The 17,878-nt window shown below is 40.5% G+C and overlaps 2 protein-coding genes across 2 annotated transcripts; both read left to right on the plus strand.

Annotated features, from left to right (window-relative positions):
• Positions 1-2,019: 2,019 nt before the first annotated feature.
• On the plus strand, positions 2,020-9,098 carry LOC117779705. The gene is made up of 9 exons (XM_034615984.1): positions 2,020-2,194; positions 4,066-4,198; positions 4,262-4,454; positions 4,776-4,912; positions 4,969-5,091; positions 5,856-6,188; positions 6,332-6,622; positions 7,329-7,605; positions 7,668-9,098. The coding sequence occupies exons 2-9, from the start codon at positions 4,145-4,147 to the stop codon at positions 8,948-8,950; spliced, it is 2,691 nt and encodes an 896-aa protein (XP_034471875.1). The 5' UTR covers positions 2,020-2,194; positions 4,066-4,144; the 3' UTR covers positions 8,951-9,098.
• A 2,302-nt stretch (positions 9,099-11,400) lies between these two features.
• On the plus strand, positions 11,401-16,903 carry LOC117779704. Its single transcript, XM_034615983.1, has 6 exons — positions 11,401-14,160; positions 14,226-14,492; positions 15,026-15,483; positions 15,548-15,919; positions 15,989-16,157; positions 16,526-16,903. The coding sequence occupies exons 1-6, from the start codon at positions 11,770-11,772 to the stop codon at positions 16,559-16,561; spliced, it is 3,693 nt and encodes a 1,230-aa protein (XP_034471874.1). The 5' UTR covers positions 11,401-11,769; the 3' UTR covers positions 16,562-16,903.
• Positions 16,904-17,878: the final 975 nt, after the last annotated feature.

Consider the following 17,878-nt stretch of genomic DNA (forward strand, 5'->3'; position numbering starts at 1 on the left):
ACAGTTTTTTTTTCTCCACTACGCGTTTCACTTGCGTTTCCTGCAACGCGCGCTGCGCAAATGCAGCCGAAAATTCTGTTTTTAGCTTTAAGAGTCCGCGTGTGCTATACGAATAAATCGCATGCGATAAGAATATGTCAGAGCTTTCGCAGAGCTTTCAGCGTCAGCAGCAACAAAAGCAATAACAACAGCCGGCATTTCGCTTGTTTACGAACAGCTGAGAGAGCGGAAAGGCGGGACGGGTCGAATAGCCGACAGTCACACAAGCACACACACTCTCACAGCTAAGACGCCACGTTGTGTAAGCATCGATTTATGTTGTTTGTGTTGTTGTGTGTGGGGAATGCACGTGCAGGCGTCGACGTCAGCAGGCAAGGTCGAGTCGAAGTCAGCGTGGGTGCTGCCAGCAGATGCAGAGACCGAAGCAGAGGAAGAGGCAGAGACGGGAACAGAGCCGCCGCAGGCTTATCAAATATGCGTGTCTGCAATTATCGAGCTACGTCTTTGCCTTCATTCTAAACCTCTGACAAATCCGTTGTGCATGTCATTTATTGTTGGCATTATTTGCAATTATTATGTACTCACAAATGTACGAGTGAATGAGTGTGTATTTAATATTACTCATACCACATGTTGCGCTCGACTTGCCTCAATAGTTGTGCAAATTAACGGCCGCCGTGAGGCGCTCATTATGGCCATAATTCGCATCAGAGATTGGAAATTTTATTTATAAATAAAAGCGCAAATATTATTTGTAGTTATTTATATAAGTATGGCTAAAAGTATTTGTGTGTAAATATTGCTTAATTGTTATTTGATTTGTGGGCTTGCTGACGGCAGGTGGCGCTTTGGAAGCGTGCTTCACTTTAATTTTTTGGATTATGGATTTATTTTTATAAATATGCTAAAAATAGATCCGAAAGTGGAATTTATAACAGCCCAAACAGATTAAAAACGTTTGTTATTCATGCCATTTTGTTCAATTTTTCGATGGAATTGTAATTGAATTAAACAAAAAAACGCTAAAAGTACTACATTATAAGAATTTAACAAACAGATTTAGTAAACTAAAAATATATTGTTGAATAACTTGGGTGAGCTTGATTTAAAGCTTATATCCCGAATAATATGTTATTAAATAAAATAGCAATTATTAACGACCACGTAATTACGGGTGCTGTGGAAAATTGCGGGTGGTACCTTTTAATTGGTTTTTAACAGCAGGAAGTCGCATTCTGCTCACTTTATTTACATATTTGAAAAATTATAATTCATAATGCAACAAAGTATTGCACTGTCGAAATATTTATTATAATATTAAAAACTTTTCCATTCAATTGGTAAATTATTGAGAAATATATGATACGAGAAAGAATAGAAAGAGAAAGTAAAGAGCAATTTAACAGCTTTTAAAGACGACTATTATATTTTTTTAATTAATATTAAATTATAGCTCATGTTTATTAGAATGTGCTCTTCAACTATTATATGTTGAGCTTAACACTTGTGTATTAATCTTTTCTTGAAATTAGTTAGTACGGAGTACAATAAAAATAAATGAAGCCAAGTCGATAACGCAATATGTAGGAAAAATTTTACGTAGATAACAAATAAACAACATCACATAAATTATTTAGCCGCTTCTGGACGTCACAATACAAAATCAGCATTAAAAACAAATGCAGGCAAATGGTTTAAAAGGAAAAGAAAAACAACAAATAAATCAACGGAAAACGAATTTGAAAAAGTTCTCATACACGCGGCAGGCCCAAAAAGTTTTCTGTACTATTTATAAAACAACGCAAAATCCCGAAAATAGACACAAAAAAAAAAAAAAAATAAACTAAGAGAAAAATATAATGGAAGAGATGGAGACGGAACAAGAATTGAGAAACTTGCGGCGTTGACTTTTCCTTCTGAGATGACAAAGTTCCTCAAAACTGCAGACTGGGGTCTCTAGACCATAGTAAAAATTTGTTTAGATTGCGATAGACAAATCAGTTTGTTAGGAGACGATCGCCGAACGAGACCGTAGCAAAATATTTAATGTCGAGCGGCTACCAACAGAATCCATATATATAGTCTATATCTATATATATTTACCTATATATATAAAAGTATATATATTCATGTGTTACCAGCTGGCAGCAGCAATTTTGAGTGCGGTGGGGCGTTGAAAGTTAAATCGAATTATGTAAGTGATCTTTATAGAGGGTCTTGCACCCGACTACTTAATCTGACCAAAAAGTACAATGAGAAATAAATTGGATTTGTATTAAAAGAATAAGAAATTAGAAGAAAATAAAAAGAAAAAGTCCATTGAAGTGTGTGCTAAAAATAAACACAACTAAAAGTTCACGGCATTTCACACTTCCGATAAGTAATCCAAATAAATGCAAAAAAACTTGGTTTTTTTTAATAAATTTGTATACAAGGATTGTGCAAAAAAAAAAGAAAATAATCAAAATTTAGGTAATTATCAATATGGCAAGAAATTAAGAAATTATAAATAGTTTATTGCGCTCGTTTGACTGTGTGAGTAAGTGTGTGTGTGTGTGTCTAAATGTGTGTGCGTCTCCCAGGGCAACTGCCAACGACCATAACATACACAGAAGGAAGAGGCCTCTGACTGCAGTCTATGCTCACTTCGATTGTGACACATTTATTTGTAAATAATCAAAAAATTAGAATAAATGTATATCTTCTCTTCTTATATTAACCGCTCTCTCTCTCTCTCTCTCTATGTCTCTCTGTCTTTAACTCTTCCTAAAATTTCTAAAATATTTATAAGACAAATTAAAAAAAAAAACATCAGCGCAAAAAAGATAAATATAAAATAAAATTAAAATCATGTAAATATAATTTTTTGTTTGCAGTACGATTCCATTTTTTTTTTTAAATTCTCTCTTATTGTATTTTTATTAGTTTTATCCAAAAACTTTAAATTTATCGCTTAATCTATTATAATAGATAGAGATAATTATCTCATTTAAATATTCTCTTTTATTTGACGCCAAGTTCTCTTTGCAATTCGCATATGAGAGTATTTTTACAAAATTAAATAAGCTGCTCTATTGCTCTTATATTTGTTGTTCTCTCTCTCCTTATCTGTTTCTGTTCTTCAAAAATGCTGCATTCTCAGTCTCTCACTTCCTTTCCACTTAGCCATGCTTTCAGCATGGGCTAATTGAGTCACAGAAATAATTTCGTTTGCTTGGCTCGCATCGTTTCATAAATAAACAACAACAATTTACTGCTACTGCCGAAATGCATTAATACCCAGCAATGATTAGAAATAAAAGTAATGCTGGGTGCAATTAAAACACAATTAATTTCCTAATTTGAAAATAAATTTACTGACACTTAATGTTGCCTACTTTAAGGCTGATCTGGAGATAATCCTAGTTAAATAAATAATAAATGAAATACTTATATTAAATAAAGGATTTTTAAGTTTAAGAGAGTGTCTATTATGCAGGTCTTTTATTCAGTGTTGTTTTGAATATAAAACATGTCAAACTATTTAGTAGAATTAAATCATGTGCAGAGTATTTATTATTCGAGCTGTTCTTCGATTTACACTTGTTTTGAATGTAGAATTTTTGGCCTATATTTATACAGTTTATTCGTGGAACAACTCTGGCGGCGATTGGGCGTTTGAAAATTGCGTTGCATTCGGTTTTTACCTAGGGACTTGCCTCAAAAATTAGGTGAGCGATGCTAAAAATATGCATCAAATATGTATACAACAAAATTTTGGCATTTTGTGTAATTGAATATGAAGTCGTTTGAAGTGCCTGGGACAGTGCGAATTCACACAAAATTAAAATAAGTATAATTTATTACTTATCACAAAAATAAAACTGAGAATAACTTTGTATTTCTCAGTTTAGTTTTCTATTTTGAAAGTATTTTTTATGCTTGCAAAAAACTATCAACCTACTTTTTTTATCAGCCATAAAATTGCAAAGTTTACGATCAAATAAAACTAGTTGTTAATTGTCTTTACATTTTCGCACATCTTTCTTAATAACTATTTATATAATACCCAAAATTTGAGCGCAGCAGTAGATCAAAGAGAAAGCGCAGAAAGTGAACGGCAGAACAACAAATCCCAAAGACGAAGGCGAAGACAACGACAAAGATGACGACACCACAATTGCTCAATAAGAATATGCGCACAATGCCCACATGGGTGGTGAGTATCCGGAAAATTTGACATAGAATTGGAATAAGAATTAATACTTTTCGCATGTTGTAGACTGAGGCAAATGAACGCATTGGACCCAAACCACCGCCACCTCCTCCAAATGGAAATGCACATAAGTTGCCCTCATTGCCACCCAAGACGAAAAGCACTCCCGAACCGGATTACGAAGTGATCGAGTTCTCCAATCAGCAGCAGTACTCAAATGAGCCCATGAAGACAACACAGATTCGTATTAAAACGCCAGGCAAGTAGAAGTGCTAAATTGATCAGGTAGATTGAAAGATTCACGTAATAGAACATCAAAATATGTATCTTTTATAAAATTTATCGATAGATTTTGAATTAATTTTATCTTTATTACATATTAACAGATCTTGAAATAAATAGATCATCATTGGATCTTGACTTAATAAATAATTGTATCCACTTCTAATGATAGTTTAATTAAGATTGATCACTGTGCAATACATCAAGATATCTGACACTTATCATATACCTCTCCCAGCTTTGTAGGAAATCTTTTATCTGATATTAATTTGAATTCTCTAATCTCGAACTTTCGCAGACAACAAACTAAAGTGCACATTGTGCGGCTCCCAAAATCCCTGGGTAACTTGTGCCGAGTGCGCTGGTCAAATCTTTTGCGCCTCCTGCGATGACATGTTCCACAAGCATCCCAAACGCAAGCAGCATATACGCAAAGTGAGTTAACTTAATTGTTGCCTTACATACAGCTTCATTAACTTGATTTTCCCTAGGCCGTGGAGCAGGGCACACCACCCATACCACCAAAGGCACAGGCAGGTGCCACACCGCCCGTGGCGCCACCGAGACGCAGCAAGCGTGGTCTGTTGACACCGTTTCTGGGCCGCAAGGAACAGGTACGCCACTGCACGATTTCTTAAACCAAAAAAACAAACTCCGTACTCCTCCAAAGTACTCCTACAAGTACTCCTCCAAAGTACAAGTTCCAAACCAGCCAACATAGCTAGCTCCAATTTATCATTTAGTAACCAGTTTGTAAACGATTTTGAATGCTTCAATAAAAATACAACAACAACAACAAGAAAAGAACAATAAAACCCGCCTATAACAACAAAATTAATTCGAACAAGAAAGAAAATATATCTTCGGCATGCCGATGATTTGATATCCTTGCAAAGCACTGTGCATTTTTAGATCCAAAACAAAAAAGTTTTTAATTTAATGATATAATCTTCCGAGGATCGTTCCTATGAGAGCTATTTGATTTCAATGCGATCCGATTTTGAAACAATTTAAATATATTTATGAGATATATTTTAGAGAATATTTGTTTACCATACAAGAAGTCAAATTTCAACTGATCCATATAATGGCAACAAACTAATAAATAACATTCCAATATTGATCAAAATTATTTGGAATATGTAAATAATATTTATACTTAAAAACTTTTTTAGGTAAGAACAACAAATAATTATGAAAATAAGTTGTTTTTTATGCATTTAAAATAGTTGGTTCTACGACAGCTAGTGTTCCGATTCTGACAGACGGACCTGGACCTGATCAAGAATATGATTTTCTACTTGAATAGGTTGTGACTAAAGGCTATGAATACAAATTCCAAATCGAAATGGACCCAAATTCGAAAACTCTCTTGCAGATGCTACCACCTCCATCGCCGACGCCTTCGCACAAGTCGATCGGTGGCTGGCGAACTACAACGACGATGACGACGACATCAAATCCTATGCCCCAGATGAATAATCGCCCATTGCCGGAGCCTCCGCGTGCAGCTCCGAGTGAGGGTGGGGGGTCGTCGCGTTCTGGGACGCCCAAGTCAGTATTTGATACGATACAGAGACCGCCATCTGTGCAGCTGGAGAAGATCAAGACGAAGGCGAGTGCCACATTGGATCGCATGGCGCAGTTGCAGCAACGATATCGTCAGCAGAAGGCGCAACATGAACTGGGCAATTCCAACAGCAATGAACAGGTATGCGACTGTGCGAATACCCTTTACTTTGTTCAAATTCCCCTCATCAATGTATCGTCTACGTCTATGTCAACGTTATCGTCTCGTCCTTGTCTCTCCCCCTCTCTCTCTCTCTCTCTCGTTCTCTGTTCATTATCGTACAGCATTTGCCGAATGGCGTCAACTTCGAGCATTGGTCAAACATTTCACCATCGCCCTCGCATTTTCGTTCCGGCAGCATGTCATCCGGTTTGAATTCATCGCATTTTGATCTTTCGGATGATTCACACAATTTTCACAATTCCCTGTTGTTCCAACAACAACAACGACAGGCAGCTGGAGCTCAGCGTCGTCAGATGAGCACCTCGGTCTTCAATCTCAACAGCATGAATCGTCGTCCACTGGCCGAGACACAGAATGGAGGCGCCTGGTTGGCCAATCAGCGCATGCAACAGGTGAGGCACATAGGGAAACTCCACCTCCATCAATATAAGCCGTCGGCAAAGAAAAAATTAATAAGAATAAATATTATGCTATGAATTAAAATTTAAAATTAATATTAATTAAAAATTATGAACTAAAAAGGAGAAAACAAAATTAAAATTAGATCTGCGGTATGCAAAAATTATAAATGATCCAACATTTGTTGCAAGGATTGTGGAAAAACCAGAAAAACCCAATCAGATTACTAAGTGTTAGTATTGTTATTAGTTATAGTATTAATATTGGACTAGTACAAGGTTATATAATAAGTAATCTGTAAAAGTTAGGTAAGGGATTTAAGGCAAGGTATTGAAAAAGTGACTCTTCGACTTTGGCTGACTTACATTTCTTTTAGACACCAATAGTTTTCGAGGTCTCTTTTTTAATTTCTCATTTAAGTGTTGCCAATGGCAATAAAAAAAATCTAGGCCTATACTTGTAGCGCCTGGACACGAAAACAAAATCATAATTACACAATATATAAATTTAAACAAACGATTTGATAACAAATAAAATCATATTCTACTGTATTTACTACTTTTATTTCATCTTTTTAATATTTTTCTTCTTTGTTTTTCTAACTTAATGGAAAAATGCTAAATAATAATAAATAAAATTAAGAAATCGCTGCAATAATATTAATTGAAAGATATAAATATTCTGTTGTATTCTTTCCAGGCACAATCCATGGCCCAACTGAATTGTGCCGGTTGTCAGAGTCATCAGGCAGGCAACTGGGCGCCTCATCAACATGCCCAGATGAGATCCCCAGATGAGTGGTCCCAGTTTGGTTCCCAGCAGCAGTTCAATCACTCGAATCTCTCGTTGAACATGGGGCAGGGCTACTTGCCACAGCAACAACATCCGCACTACCCACCGCCTGTGTTCATGACTCAACGTGGCATCATGCCCAATATGTATCCAGGTGCTGCAGGTTATCCCGTCATGCATCCAGGTAAGTTCCAAACAATAGTCAGCTCTACCAAGTCCAAGTATTGATGGATCTCCCTTGATCAGGTGTAATGGGGATGCCACCAACAGCAGCGTCTCGTGCAGCATCACGTGCCCGTTATGCCGCATCGCCCACGCCGAGCAGAAAGTCCGTTTCGATGCGACGGAAGAGGAGCAGTTATGGGGATGATGAGTTGACCGATGATGAGGACTCGGATCAGGATGATCGTCGCTCATTAGTGTCCAATCGTTCCGGAATGACAAGCGCCTCCAGGTCACACCAACACCATCAGCGTCAGCGGCGTCTATCGAGCGCCTCGCAGTTGATTAACAACGGCGGACATGATGAGCTGGACGGGGAGCAGCGTCATGGATCGAGGCAGCACAAGCTACGAGATAGACGGGGATCCATTGCGAAGTCCGTGCAGAGCGAGTGGTTACCAGAAAGACGTGATTCAAATATAGGAGTAGGAGGAGGCGGAGGTGGAGGTGGAGGAGGTACATTAAAGAGAAACCAAACTGAACCACCCAAAACTAGTCGCATTTACTCAGATCTCGAGTCGGAAGGATCCGGTGCACGAGCTTTGGTTCAGGCGAAGATACAACAGAAACTACAAGAGGCTGATCAGCAGAAGACCAGACGCACCGAATCCAAACGTAAGCCAGAGATGAAAGATGAGAATACACAAGCCGCTGCGGTGGTGCCAAAAGTGACTCCCACTCCCGTTAAGGCCGAGCAAACTGAGTCCGAGTATGAGGAGGTAGAGGAAGAAGTTACCGCCTCGGAAAGTGAGCCAGAAGAAGAAAAAGTTGAAGCCACACCATCTCCTGCTGTTGTCGCCGCAGAAGATGATGATCTTGGGCCGCCACCTTCGACACCAGATCACGAGTGGGAATGCGAGTTCTGCACCTTTGTGAATGAGCCCAACATTAAGATATGTGCCATCTGCTGTAAGACACCCAGCAAGCCACCGGAGAAACCACACGTATCTACCAAAACCGAGTCGAAGACTCTCATCTCAGAGCCTGTCCCGATTAAGACTGTTAAGGAGAGCAACTCCTCCGTCATGCCGGAGACGAAGCACGCACGCAAGAGTTCCATGAAGTCAACAAAGCCCGTTGAGCCGGTCAGCAGTGCCACAAGTGTTGCAACAAAAGCCAAGCCCAGGCAAGCCACAGCCTCGACAAGCACAACTACTACAAGTCCTATTAAGAAACCCAGCCCAGTCACCAAATCAAAGCTGAAAGCGTCCTCGGAAAACGAATCCGATAATACAGTGGCCAAGGGTTTCATACACAAAGGTAGGATACAAAAGAAAATCTCATTTTTCGAGGGCACCAAGACCTGAACGAACCCAATCGCAGTACCAACAACAAAAACCCACTCAAATCAAAGACTAAACATTGTACATTAATAATAACTACCATTTGTAAGCCCAACAATTAACGCATTTATTTGAAACGAAATGGAAATACACAACTCCAACTGAAAACCATTGAGTTTTGTTTGAATTTTCGGTAGCAGCCGATAGACTGTTAGATCGTCTTACTAAAGACTCTTAATCTCATCCATAAATACCTTTTAGAATCCGTTGAGAATATTTGGAATACACTGGATGAGAGCATTCAGGCACAGGCGGAGCAGGTGCTTAAGGCACAGGCACAGGCACAGGCACAGAAGAAATCAACCGGTTGTGGCGGTACGCCACCCAGAGAGCTCAAGTCTAGCGAAGATACGTCTCGACAGGCACGTGAAATGGGCACCTCACCGCCGCCACAAAACATATCCACTCAAGTAAATGATAAACAAATTCAAATTTATCAAATATTCGGTTGTTACAATATCTTTGCTTGCAGACCTACGATGCGGTACCCTTTGGCGGTCAAGCGGACGAGTCGCCTGTTGTGCAGGAGCGATTCAGGACGCCGGAGCCGGTCAAGATGGAAAGACAACCGTATTATCGAAGCAGCTCACAATTACCTCAAGAGACTGAACGCTATCGCAGCTCCAATGATCTAAGGTACAGCACAGAACCCTCTCCGATGCAACCCAGCACTGGACAGGTTACAAGACGTCCTAACTTTATAAATGACCTAAGGACCTTGCAACATGTAAGTTATCTTCGCTATCTTGAAGTTCTTTACTCTTAATCCAACTTATTATGGATCTTTGCCTACAGCAGACCTCCTCACCATTTGACCTACCCCATGATTCGGTTGGGTATAAGCACGAACCGGCGCGAGATCCGGAGATTGAAATGCACATCATACTTAAAGAGTTAGAACTATACAAATTTACGGTGGAGGAACTGGAGGCAGCCCTAAAATACTGTGGACCCGATATACATCCCATACAATGGCTGCGGGAGAACTGGCATAAGCTGGTACAGACCGTACAGAGCCTTTCCACAAAATATGGTCAGGAACGGGCGGAGAATACGATTGGAACGATATCACAGAATGAAGCACGCGATGCTTTAAGGAGTTCGGGGGGAAACGTGTGGCAGGCGGTGGCAGATTGCATCCAGCAGAGACAGCAAAAGTATCGCAAACTGGCGGCAAAGGGCAACTTCTTGAGTGAGGACATTGTGAATGCGCTGACCGCACATCAAGGTAATGTGGATCAGGCATTGCTGGAATTGAATCGCACCCAACTCAAACCATTTCTAATGCGCATCTGGGGCTCGCCGAATGGCGTGGAGAATGAGAGTGCGGCTATAGATACAAAGTCGGGTTAGTTTTTAGTTTCAAAGCTCATTGTCGATCCAATCCCCTTTTTCAGTGCTCATAACTCTTTTGACACTCTTCATATCTCCCGTCTTTGTGTAGATATCCATGAGTTTCTAAATACACATGCTTTGGATTGCTTGCAAATGCCACACAATGAGAGTCCTGCTCTTGCCAATCCATATGATGCTCTCTACACCGATGACACTCATAGTCCAGCGAAGTCTTCATATGCCACGCCAAGTCCCTATCAACTTGAGGACAGCACCCTTAAGAATCTCGAGATTCTTATTGGTAACATGGAACAAAATCAGGCCAAGCAAAACCAGGAGGTTCTGCGCTCCATTGAAACCATGCTCGAGACCTTCAAAGGCAAACCAGATCAAGAGTATGAAACAGATCCAGAAGTTATGCGTATTTTAACCAAGAGTCCAATCAGCATGCTCAAATCTCCTGGTGCGGCTCTAGATAAATCCGGAGATGATGTCAAGAACTTTGTCTGGCAGCATATTCAAGACATTGTACCAAACCTAGTGCAGCAGGTGGAACAAGAACTCAGGGAACCCCTTGAAGTCACACTTCCTGCCGTTGAAACAGTTGTACAGAAGGAGCCGACACCTCCTCCACCCGACCCAAGTATTTACATTATGGAGGAGGTCATCAAACCAAATTTGAGAGAGGGCTCCATACGTGAGGAACTTCCACCGAACTTTATCTATGCCACAGAAATAGCCAACTTTAAGTTGGAGTTTGATCGGGCTATGGAGAGACGGCATGAACAAGAATGGCAGCCAGATGACTTGGAAGATGCTGAGCACATAATCTACAAAAGCTTTATGGCACCAAAAGCAGTTGCTACTCCAGAGTTACAGACAGTTGATCCAGTTGAAGCAAGGGAAACTGTGGCAGCAACAGATATCCAGCGTCAAGCAGCAAAGGAGACTGTGCAGGAGAAGATTGTGACAGGCACGTCTGAGGTGGCACCTTATATGGAAGATTCCCCTGAGGCAGAACCTACTGGTGTAGCACTCTCTGTAGTAGCATCGACTGTAGAAGCAGGCACTGTGGTAGCACCGAGTGCAGTGGCAGCTACTGAGGTAGCTCCCCCTGGGGAAACACCTTCTGTGGTAGCACCCACTGACGCAGCTTCTTCTGCAGTAGAACCCACTGTGATAGCTACTTCTGCAGTAACACCCTCCGCAGTAGAACCAACTATAACAGCATCCTCTTACCAGTTGGTTTCTGAACTTAAAGACACTCAGACAAAGACGATCTTGATGATAAGCCCAGTACAAGTAGAGAGGCTAACAAAAGGAATAAGCGATCACAGCTTCCGAAAAATGGCAGATCACGTGATCAAAGTCAAAAGCCAACAAATCGAAATCGATTGCCGAATAATGCAGAAAAGAAAATACAACAAAATAAGACTAATGTTGATATAATGCAGCCTCCAATAATCACTCAAATAACAAACACAATTGAGTTGGTAACAGAACCGAAGATTGTGAAAACAAGTGAAGAAGCGGAAGTAGTAGCTGAACAAACAACAGAAATAGTTGAAACACCAGAGAATGATAACATGTCTAAGTCAAATGAAGCTATTGCCGATCTGGTTGAAATAGAGCCACCTAAAGCTGAACAACAAGACTTGGGCATTGCTCAGGTTGCTGAAGCTGCTCAATCACCGCAAGTCACAGATTTAGCTGATGAGAAAACGGAGGTAGTCATGGCTGACGACAGTGTCACTAGTATTGAATCTGAAGAAAACAAAGAGCAACAAGTATTAATAGAACCTCAGATTCTAACTCAAAACGAAGATGAGGAACCAGCTGCAACTACAGACTCTCAGTTACAATCAGGGTTAGCTATAGATCCAACACCTAATTCAACAATGCCCACGTCTTCTGAGAAAGTTAATTCTAAACGTGGTCCCAAACGATTTTCGAAAATTCCTGTTAGAACCCTAAGCTTAAATAGTGTACGCAGTGACAGCAGAAATAGTGCACATACGCCAATCATAGCAGATGCAGATAATAATACCACAAATTCAGAGGAGAGTGTGGAGGTACAGAAGGTAGAAGAGAGTATTCCAAGAGTAGAAGAGAATACTTCTTCCAAACTAGAGCGGACGACATCAGAAGAAGAGCCAAATTCCGTGCCATCAGCTGTGAACACTCCTAACGAGTCCGAAGAAGTCTTCGAAGATGCCACAGAGTTTAGCAACGAGGTGTTGCAGATACACGAAGAATCGCTCACAGACTCGGAGCTCTACAGCCTTGAGAGTGAGGAACATTCTGCTAAATCACCTGAGAGTGAGGTTCTGCTCGTTCTTAACGCCGAGGAGCCTCCAGAAGAGCTGAAGCTGGTGAAGTCCACAAGTAATGCAACAATAAATTCAGAATCAAGTCACTCGGAGTCGGAAAAAATAGTGCTCAAGGAGTTTATTCCGTCTGGAGATCCAGCTAAGCAGAATCTAAGTGAACTTGTGGAGGATACGCAGCGTTTAATCAAGCAAATGAGGGATGAGATCAGCATGGATGAGTTTGAGTCAACTGATGAGGAATACTCTGAAGATTACTCCGACGAGTATGATGAGGGAGAGGAGGAAGAGTGGTACGATAGTGAGGGCGAAGAGGAGGGCACATACAATGAGGAGCACGGGGTGTTCATTGAGGATGCTTCCAGTGGTGCAGCTGGTCAAGAAGATGAGGAAGGCACCGAAATCGAGGACATTATAGAAGAAGATGAATTGGAGGAGGAAGAAGATGATGCAGAAGAAATCAAGTTTGCTCAGACAACCATCCCCCATGAAACAGTCACGAGTACATCTTCAGTCACGCCCACAAATCATGGAATTGATATACCCGATGAAACTGAGACTATTTCTCTCCCAGCCAGGGAAGTTGAGGAAAGGTCCAAGACCCCAGGAGCAACTAAAACTGATTCTGAACTGTCACAAACGGCTGCAGAGAAAGTTGTAGCTCCAGTTGTAGCCGCAACTCCGGAAAGAATTGAAGAACCCATCATAGTCGATAACGAGAGTCGTCCACTTGAACTACCCGTGGAAGTTATTTTACAATCTCAGTTAGAAGTAGAACCTTCTCAAGAAGAGGAAGCAACGGCCCTTCCCTTGATTCCCGCACCACCTATTATCGATTCCGAATCACGACCCTTGGAACCACCAGTCGAAACAGTGTTGGAAGAGACCAAGAAGGTAACACCCAACACATCCACAGCGAACAAAAAACAAACTACAGATAGAAACACAAACAAGTCAGAGGAAATAAACACTTCCAAAACTCTCAGTAAAACACCTCAGGCACCCAAGTCTACGGTTAGTAAAATACCCAAACCCACAAACGAACCAAATCCCAATAAGAAATTGCCGTTGCGTTCCAAATCCTTTTCCGCTCCGATGGGCATCTCTTCGGTGAAGCGCATCCAACAGGAATATCTACAGAAACAAACGCAGTTTAGTGTATCTGTTACCAATAGTCGAGTGCCCCTTAAGAGCAGTCCGACAAATAAGAAATCCTTGAACGATGCCATCAACAAATTCAATACAAAGACAACTTTGGATGGTCCCAGCACAAGTGGAGCTGCTGCAGCGGTTAACGCTCTCCTGAAACCACGATCGCAGCCAAGGGTACCCAAAAAGAAGTACCACGAGACCTGTTTTTCCGATGACGACTACGAGACTTCAGGAACTGAGGAAGAGGAGCAACTGGAGCTGCAAGAACCTCTAAAGGCTGAGCTTCTCAAGCGTAAGCTGAGTATGCCCGTCTTTCGTGCGTATCCCAGTGTCCAGGAGACGGTTATTGAGGAACCAGCGGTGTGTAGAACTAAATCAAAGGCTCAGTGACTTCCTGATAAAATTGGTTATTCTCTCAATTGCAGGTCCTGGCTCGAAAATATGTGGAACAACAATTGGTGACAAATATTGCCGAGGCTCAAATTGCCGCCACATTGGTCAACATGAAGTTCCAGGAGGATGTGGCGTTGTGGGCGGCCAAGGAATGCTCCGATCTGGATCAGGCAATATCCATGTTGCAGCAGGAATGCGAACTATGCATGAACACCTATCCGATGAATCAAATCGTATCCATGCTGAAGTGCACCCACAAATGCTGCAAGCAATGCGCCAAAAGCTACTTTACAGTGCAGGTGAGAGACTTTCCGTATAATTGTTTTTAAAAAATACTATGTATTTGAGTTAGATTACTAACTCGTAAGTTTATTAATGATGCAAATTTAAGGAATATATAAAAGTTGGTAAATTTAATTAACAAAGTCGTATTTCTTGCTGTCTGCTGCTTTTTTCTGCGTAATTCTGCTTCTTCCTATCTTGACGTCGGCTTGGCAAGTGTTGCTCTATCCTCTGTTGCGTCAATAATTCATTAGCGGCAAAATTCTAAAAATTATCGGCTGTTATTGACTGCTGTTTTTCTGCTGCTCTTAAACTGCTGTTGTTGTACTATCATATTTTACATGTTTGTTCCGCGTTTATTATCCGATTGTAAATCGGGGTAGAGGCGAACTTAAAAATGAAGCTTGCTATTTATTTTCGAAATTACATTCATTTGCTTAGATTTAGAAATCTTTTCTCTTGAATAAAAAATAATCCATACATTTTTCGGTTGATTTCGATTTCTGTGTCACCCCTGAATAACTATAACTTCTCATTATTTTCGCTTCAGATTACCGATCGCAGTATCAATGATTGCAGCTGCCCGTTTTGTAAGCAGCCCGAACTCAGCAACGAGGTGGAGCACGAAGATGAACACTTGGAGTACTTCTCCAATTTGGATATATTCCTAAAGAGCATATTGGACATCGATGTCCATGAGCTTTTCCAGCGCAAGTTACGTGATCGTACATTGCTCCAAGATCCCAATTTCAAATGGTGCATACAGTGCTCCTCGGGATTCTTTGCTCGTCCCAAGCAGAAGCGTTTGATCTGTCCCGACTGTGGTTCGGTGACCTGTGCTCAGTGTCGGAAGCCTTGGGAGAAACAGCACGAGGGCACGAGTTGTTCTGCCTACTTGGAGTGGAAGAGTGAAAACGATCCGGAGCTACAGGCACAGGGTGTCCAGGAGCATTTGGCACAGCATGGCATCGATTGTCCCAAGTGCAAGTTTCGATATTCTTTGGCAAGGTAAATTCGAGACTAACTTTATATGGTCATTCTCTGAGAAGCTTCTGTGTAACTTTTCTTTCAGGGGTGGCTGCATGCATTTTACCTGCACCCAGTGCAAATTTGAGTTCTGTTACGGTTGCGCTAGACCCTTCATGATGGGCGCCAAGTGCAATATATCTTCCTACTGTGCCAAGTTGGGTCTGCATGCTCATCATCCACGCAATTGTTTATTCTACCTGCGCGACAAGTTACCCCTGCAGCTGCAGTTCCTGCTCAAGGAGCACAAAGTCCAATTCGACACGGAACCCTCAGAACTTCAAGATGAGCCCAGCAGCTCCACAAAGGCCAGAGCCTTGGCCCGTTGTCCCATACCGTTGCAGAAGGAGACTCCACAGGGATTATTTGATACCGTCTGCAATAGCGATGTGCCTGATAAGCATGCGGGCATGTGTCGGTAGGATTAGAATAATCCATTAACTAGTTTTATCCTTAACTAAAGTTAATATTATTCATTCATTTCTAGTACACATTACGTTGAGTATTTGGCCGGGAAGGTGGCCAAGGCCAGCATCGATCCATTGCCTATTTTTGACCTCACAGACTGTGTCCAGGAACTGCGGAGGCGTGGCATCGCACTCCCCGAACGTGGACCGTGGGACACTGACGAGATCTATAAGAAAATGTGCTCTGAGGTTGGTAAAACAACAATATTAATAGTCGTATTTTAATTATTCTATTGATTTCCCTGTAATTTGGCTATTGCGTGTGCTTTTATTGATTTTCATTCCATGGAAAACGCATTTCCTGAGCATGTTTTGAACTACCTATGATTCAGTTCACGCCCTCGTTATAAATAGACGCGTCGATCGATCGAATAAAATAACAAACCCCTAGTCGGTCTGTCTAATTTTAGATATAGTCTGACGTATTTCACACGCGTCTTAATTGATTTTTCTTTCCTTTATTAGGATTTAATTGTAAACAGCATGGCAAACAAATTACAATTGTTTATAACACAAACATACATATTCCTATCTCAACAATATCGTTCTTCTTATAGGTAATCAAACAGCATATACCACTTAAATCGGCCTAACGATTGGAATATGCTTGGACTCGGATTCGAATTGAGGATTGACCTCCTTGATCTTGATGGACGTTTATTCGATTCTCTTTTGACTGCTGCAATTTTTCATACATTTTTTGTGATTTATCGCAAACATTTTTATAGACATTTTTATATAGACACACATACACTAACACACTCATACAAATGTAAATTTTAGACAGCTTGTACACCTGCACATCTCTTTGTTTAGCTACTAAGTTGGCTCATTGTTTTCCACATCAGCCAAGATACAAAACATTAACCATAGACTATAGACATTTAGACAGAAACGTGCCAATAACTGCACCCAATAAACAGAATGTGTGCGAACCAAAATGAATTATTATTTATGCATTTTCGTTAAGCGTTTTTCAAATTTTCATCATAATGTAAATATTATATATCACAAAGCAGATGCTGCAGTTTTTCACAAACAATCCATAATAAGATGTTTGCTTAAAGCGATGGAAAATATCAGAAATCTCAGGCTGTTAATTTTAAAAAGTAAGTATTAAACGAGTTATGTAAGCTTACTGAGTTACTCGAATATACTTTTTTTTCGAGATGTTAAGATACAAATTCTAAATATATATCATAGAATGCACGAGTCAAGTTCTAAAACAAGAAATTCTTTCTATAAGACGTGTCTTTTAAAGTCGGTTAAATAATATGTATAAATAGCAAAAGTTTAAGCGGTCGCGTATTTGAAAATAACATGTTTCCCTTAAGTAATATCCTCATATTATAAAGTATAAAATTGAATCTGAATCTGAAGAAACCAAAATTCACGTCAATACCTTAAATTCTGACCTATCCATCTAACGCCCTCGTCTCACTAGAAAATGTCTTAGTAAGCACTTTTCTTAATTAAAACCAAATCGTTCGATCAGTGTATAACTGGAACTAATCTTCTTTTTCGTACTGATAGCAGCCTTTCGCACCCTTCTTGATTTTTTCACCAGAAGCGTGACTGTCGTCCAGAGTGAATTGATTTGATCACCTTTATGCAGATATGGGCTTATATTTAACGGTATTTCATTGATTTTGTCACTACTTGTCTCGTTTTTAGATGGATTTTTTAAATAAAAAATGTAGCATACTTTTGAGGTTGTGACGATTTAATGTCGTACAGTTCTGTTTGCCAGCCGAATAATTATAAATATCGAGAAGGCAAAAGCGAGTCATAAATTACTGTAGACAACCAAGGGGCGAGAGTTTGTATGTGAAAAATGGAAATTCAGATGGACCAGGCCGGTCGGGAATTGGCTTGGATGAGTTGACGCCTTGGCGGCATCGTAAAAACCT

The sequence above is a fragment of the Drosophila innubila genome, assembly GCF_004354385.1.
Source record: "Drosophila innubila isolate TH190305 chromosome 2L unlocalized genomic scaffold, UK_Dinn_1.0 4_B_2L, whole genome shotgun sequence".
In the NCBI taxonomy this organism is placed as follows: domain Eukaryota; kingdom Metazoa; phylum Arthropoda; class Insecta; order Diptera; family Drosophilidae; genus Drosophila; species Drosophila innubila.

Bases quoted from the DNA above. Each gene is read 5' to 3' on its own strand.
- LOC117779705 (XM_034615984.1), top strand. From the start codon at position 4,145: ATGACGACACCACAATTGCTCAATAAGAATATGCGCACAATGCCCACA. The intron at 4,913-4,968 runs GTGAGTTAACTT...GATTTTCCCTAG, and splicing joins GCAAGCAGCATATACGCAAA to GCCGTGGAGCAGGGCACACC. The intron at 7,606-7,667 runs GTAAGTTCCAAA...TCCCTTGATCAG, and splicing joins TTATCCCGTCATGCATCCAG to GTGTAATGGGGATGCCACCA.
- LOC117779704 (XM_034615983.1), top strand. From the start codon at position 11,770: ATGCAGCCTCCAATAATCACTCAAATAACAAACACAATTGAGTTGGTA. The intron at 14,161-14,225 runs GTGTGTAGAACT...TCTCAATTGCAG, and splicing joins CGGTTATTGAGGAACCAGCG to GTCCTGGCTCGAAAATATGT. The intron at 16,158-16,525 runs GTTGGTAAAACA...TTCTTCTTATAG, and splicing joins ATAAGAAAATGTGCTCTGAG to GTAATCAAACAGCATATACC.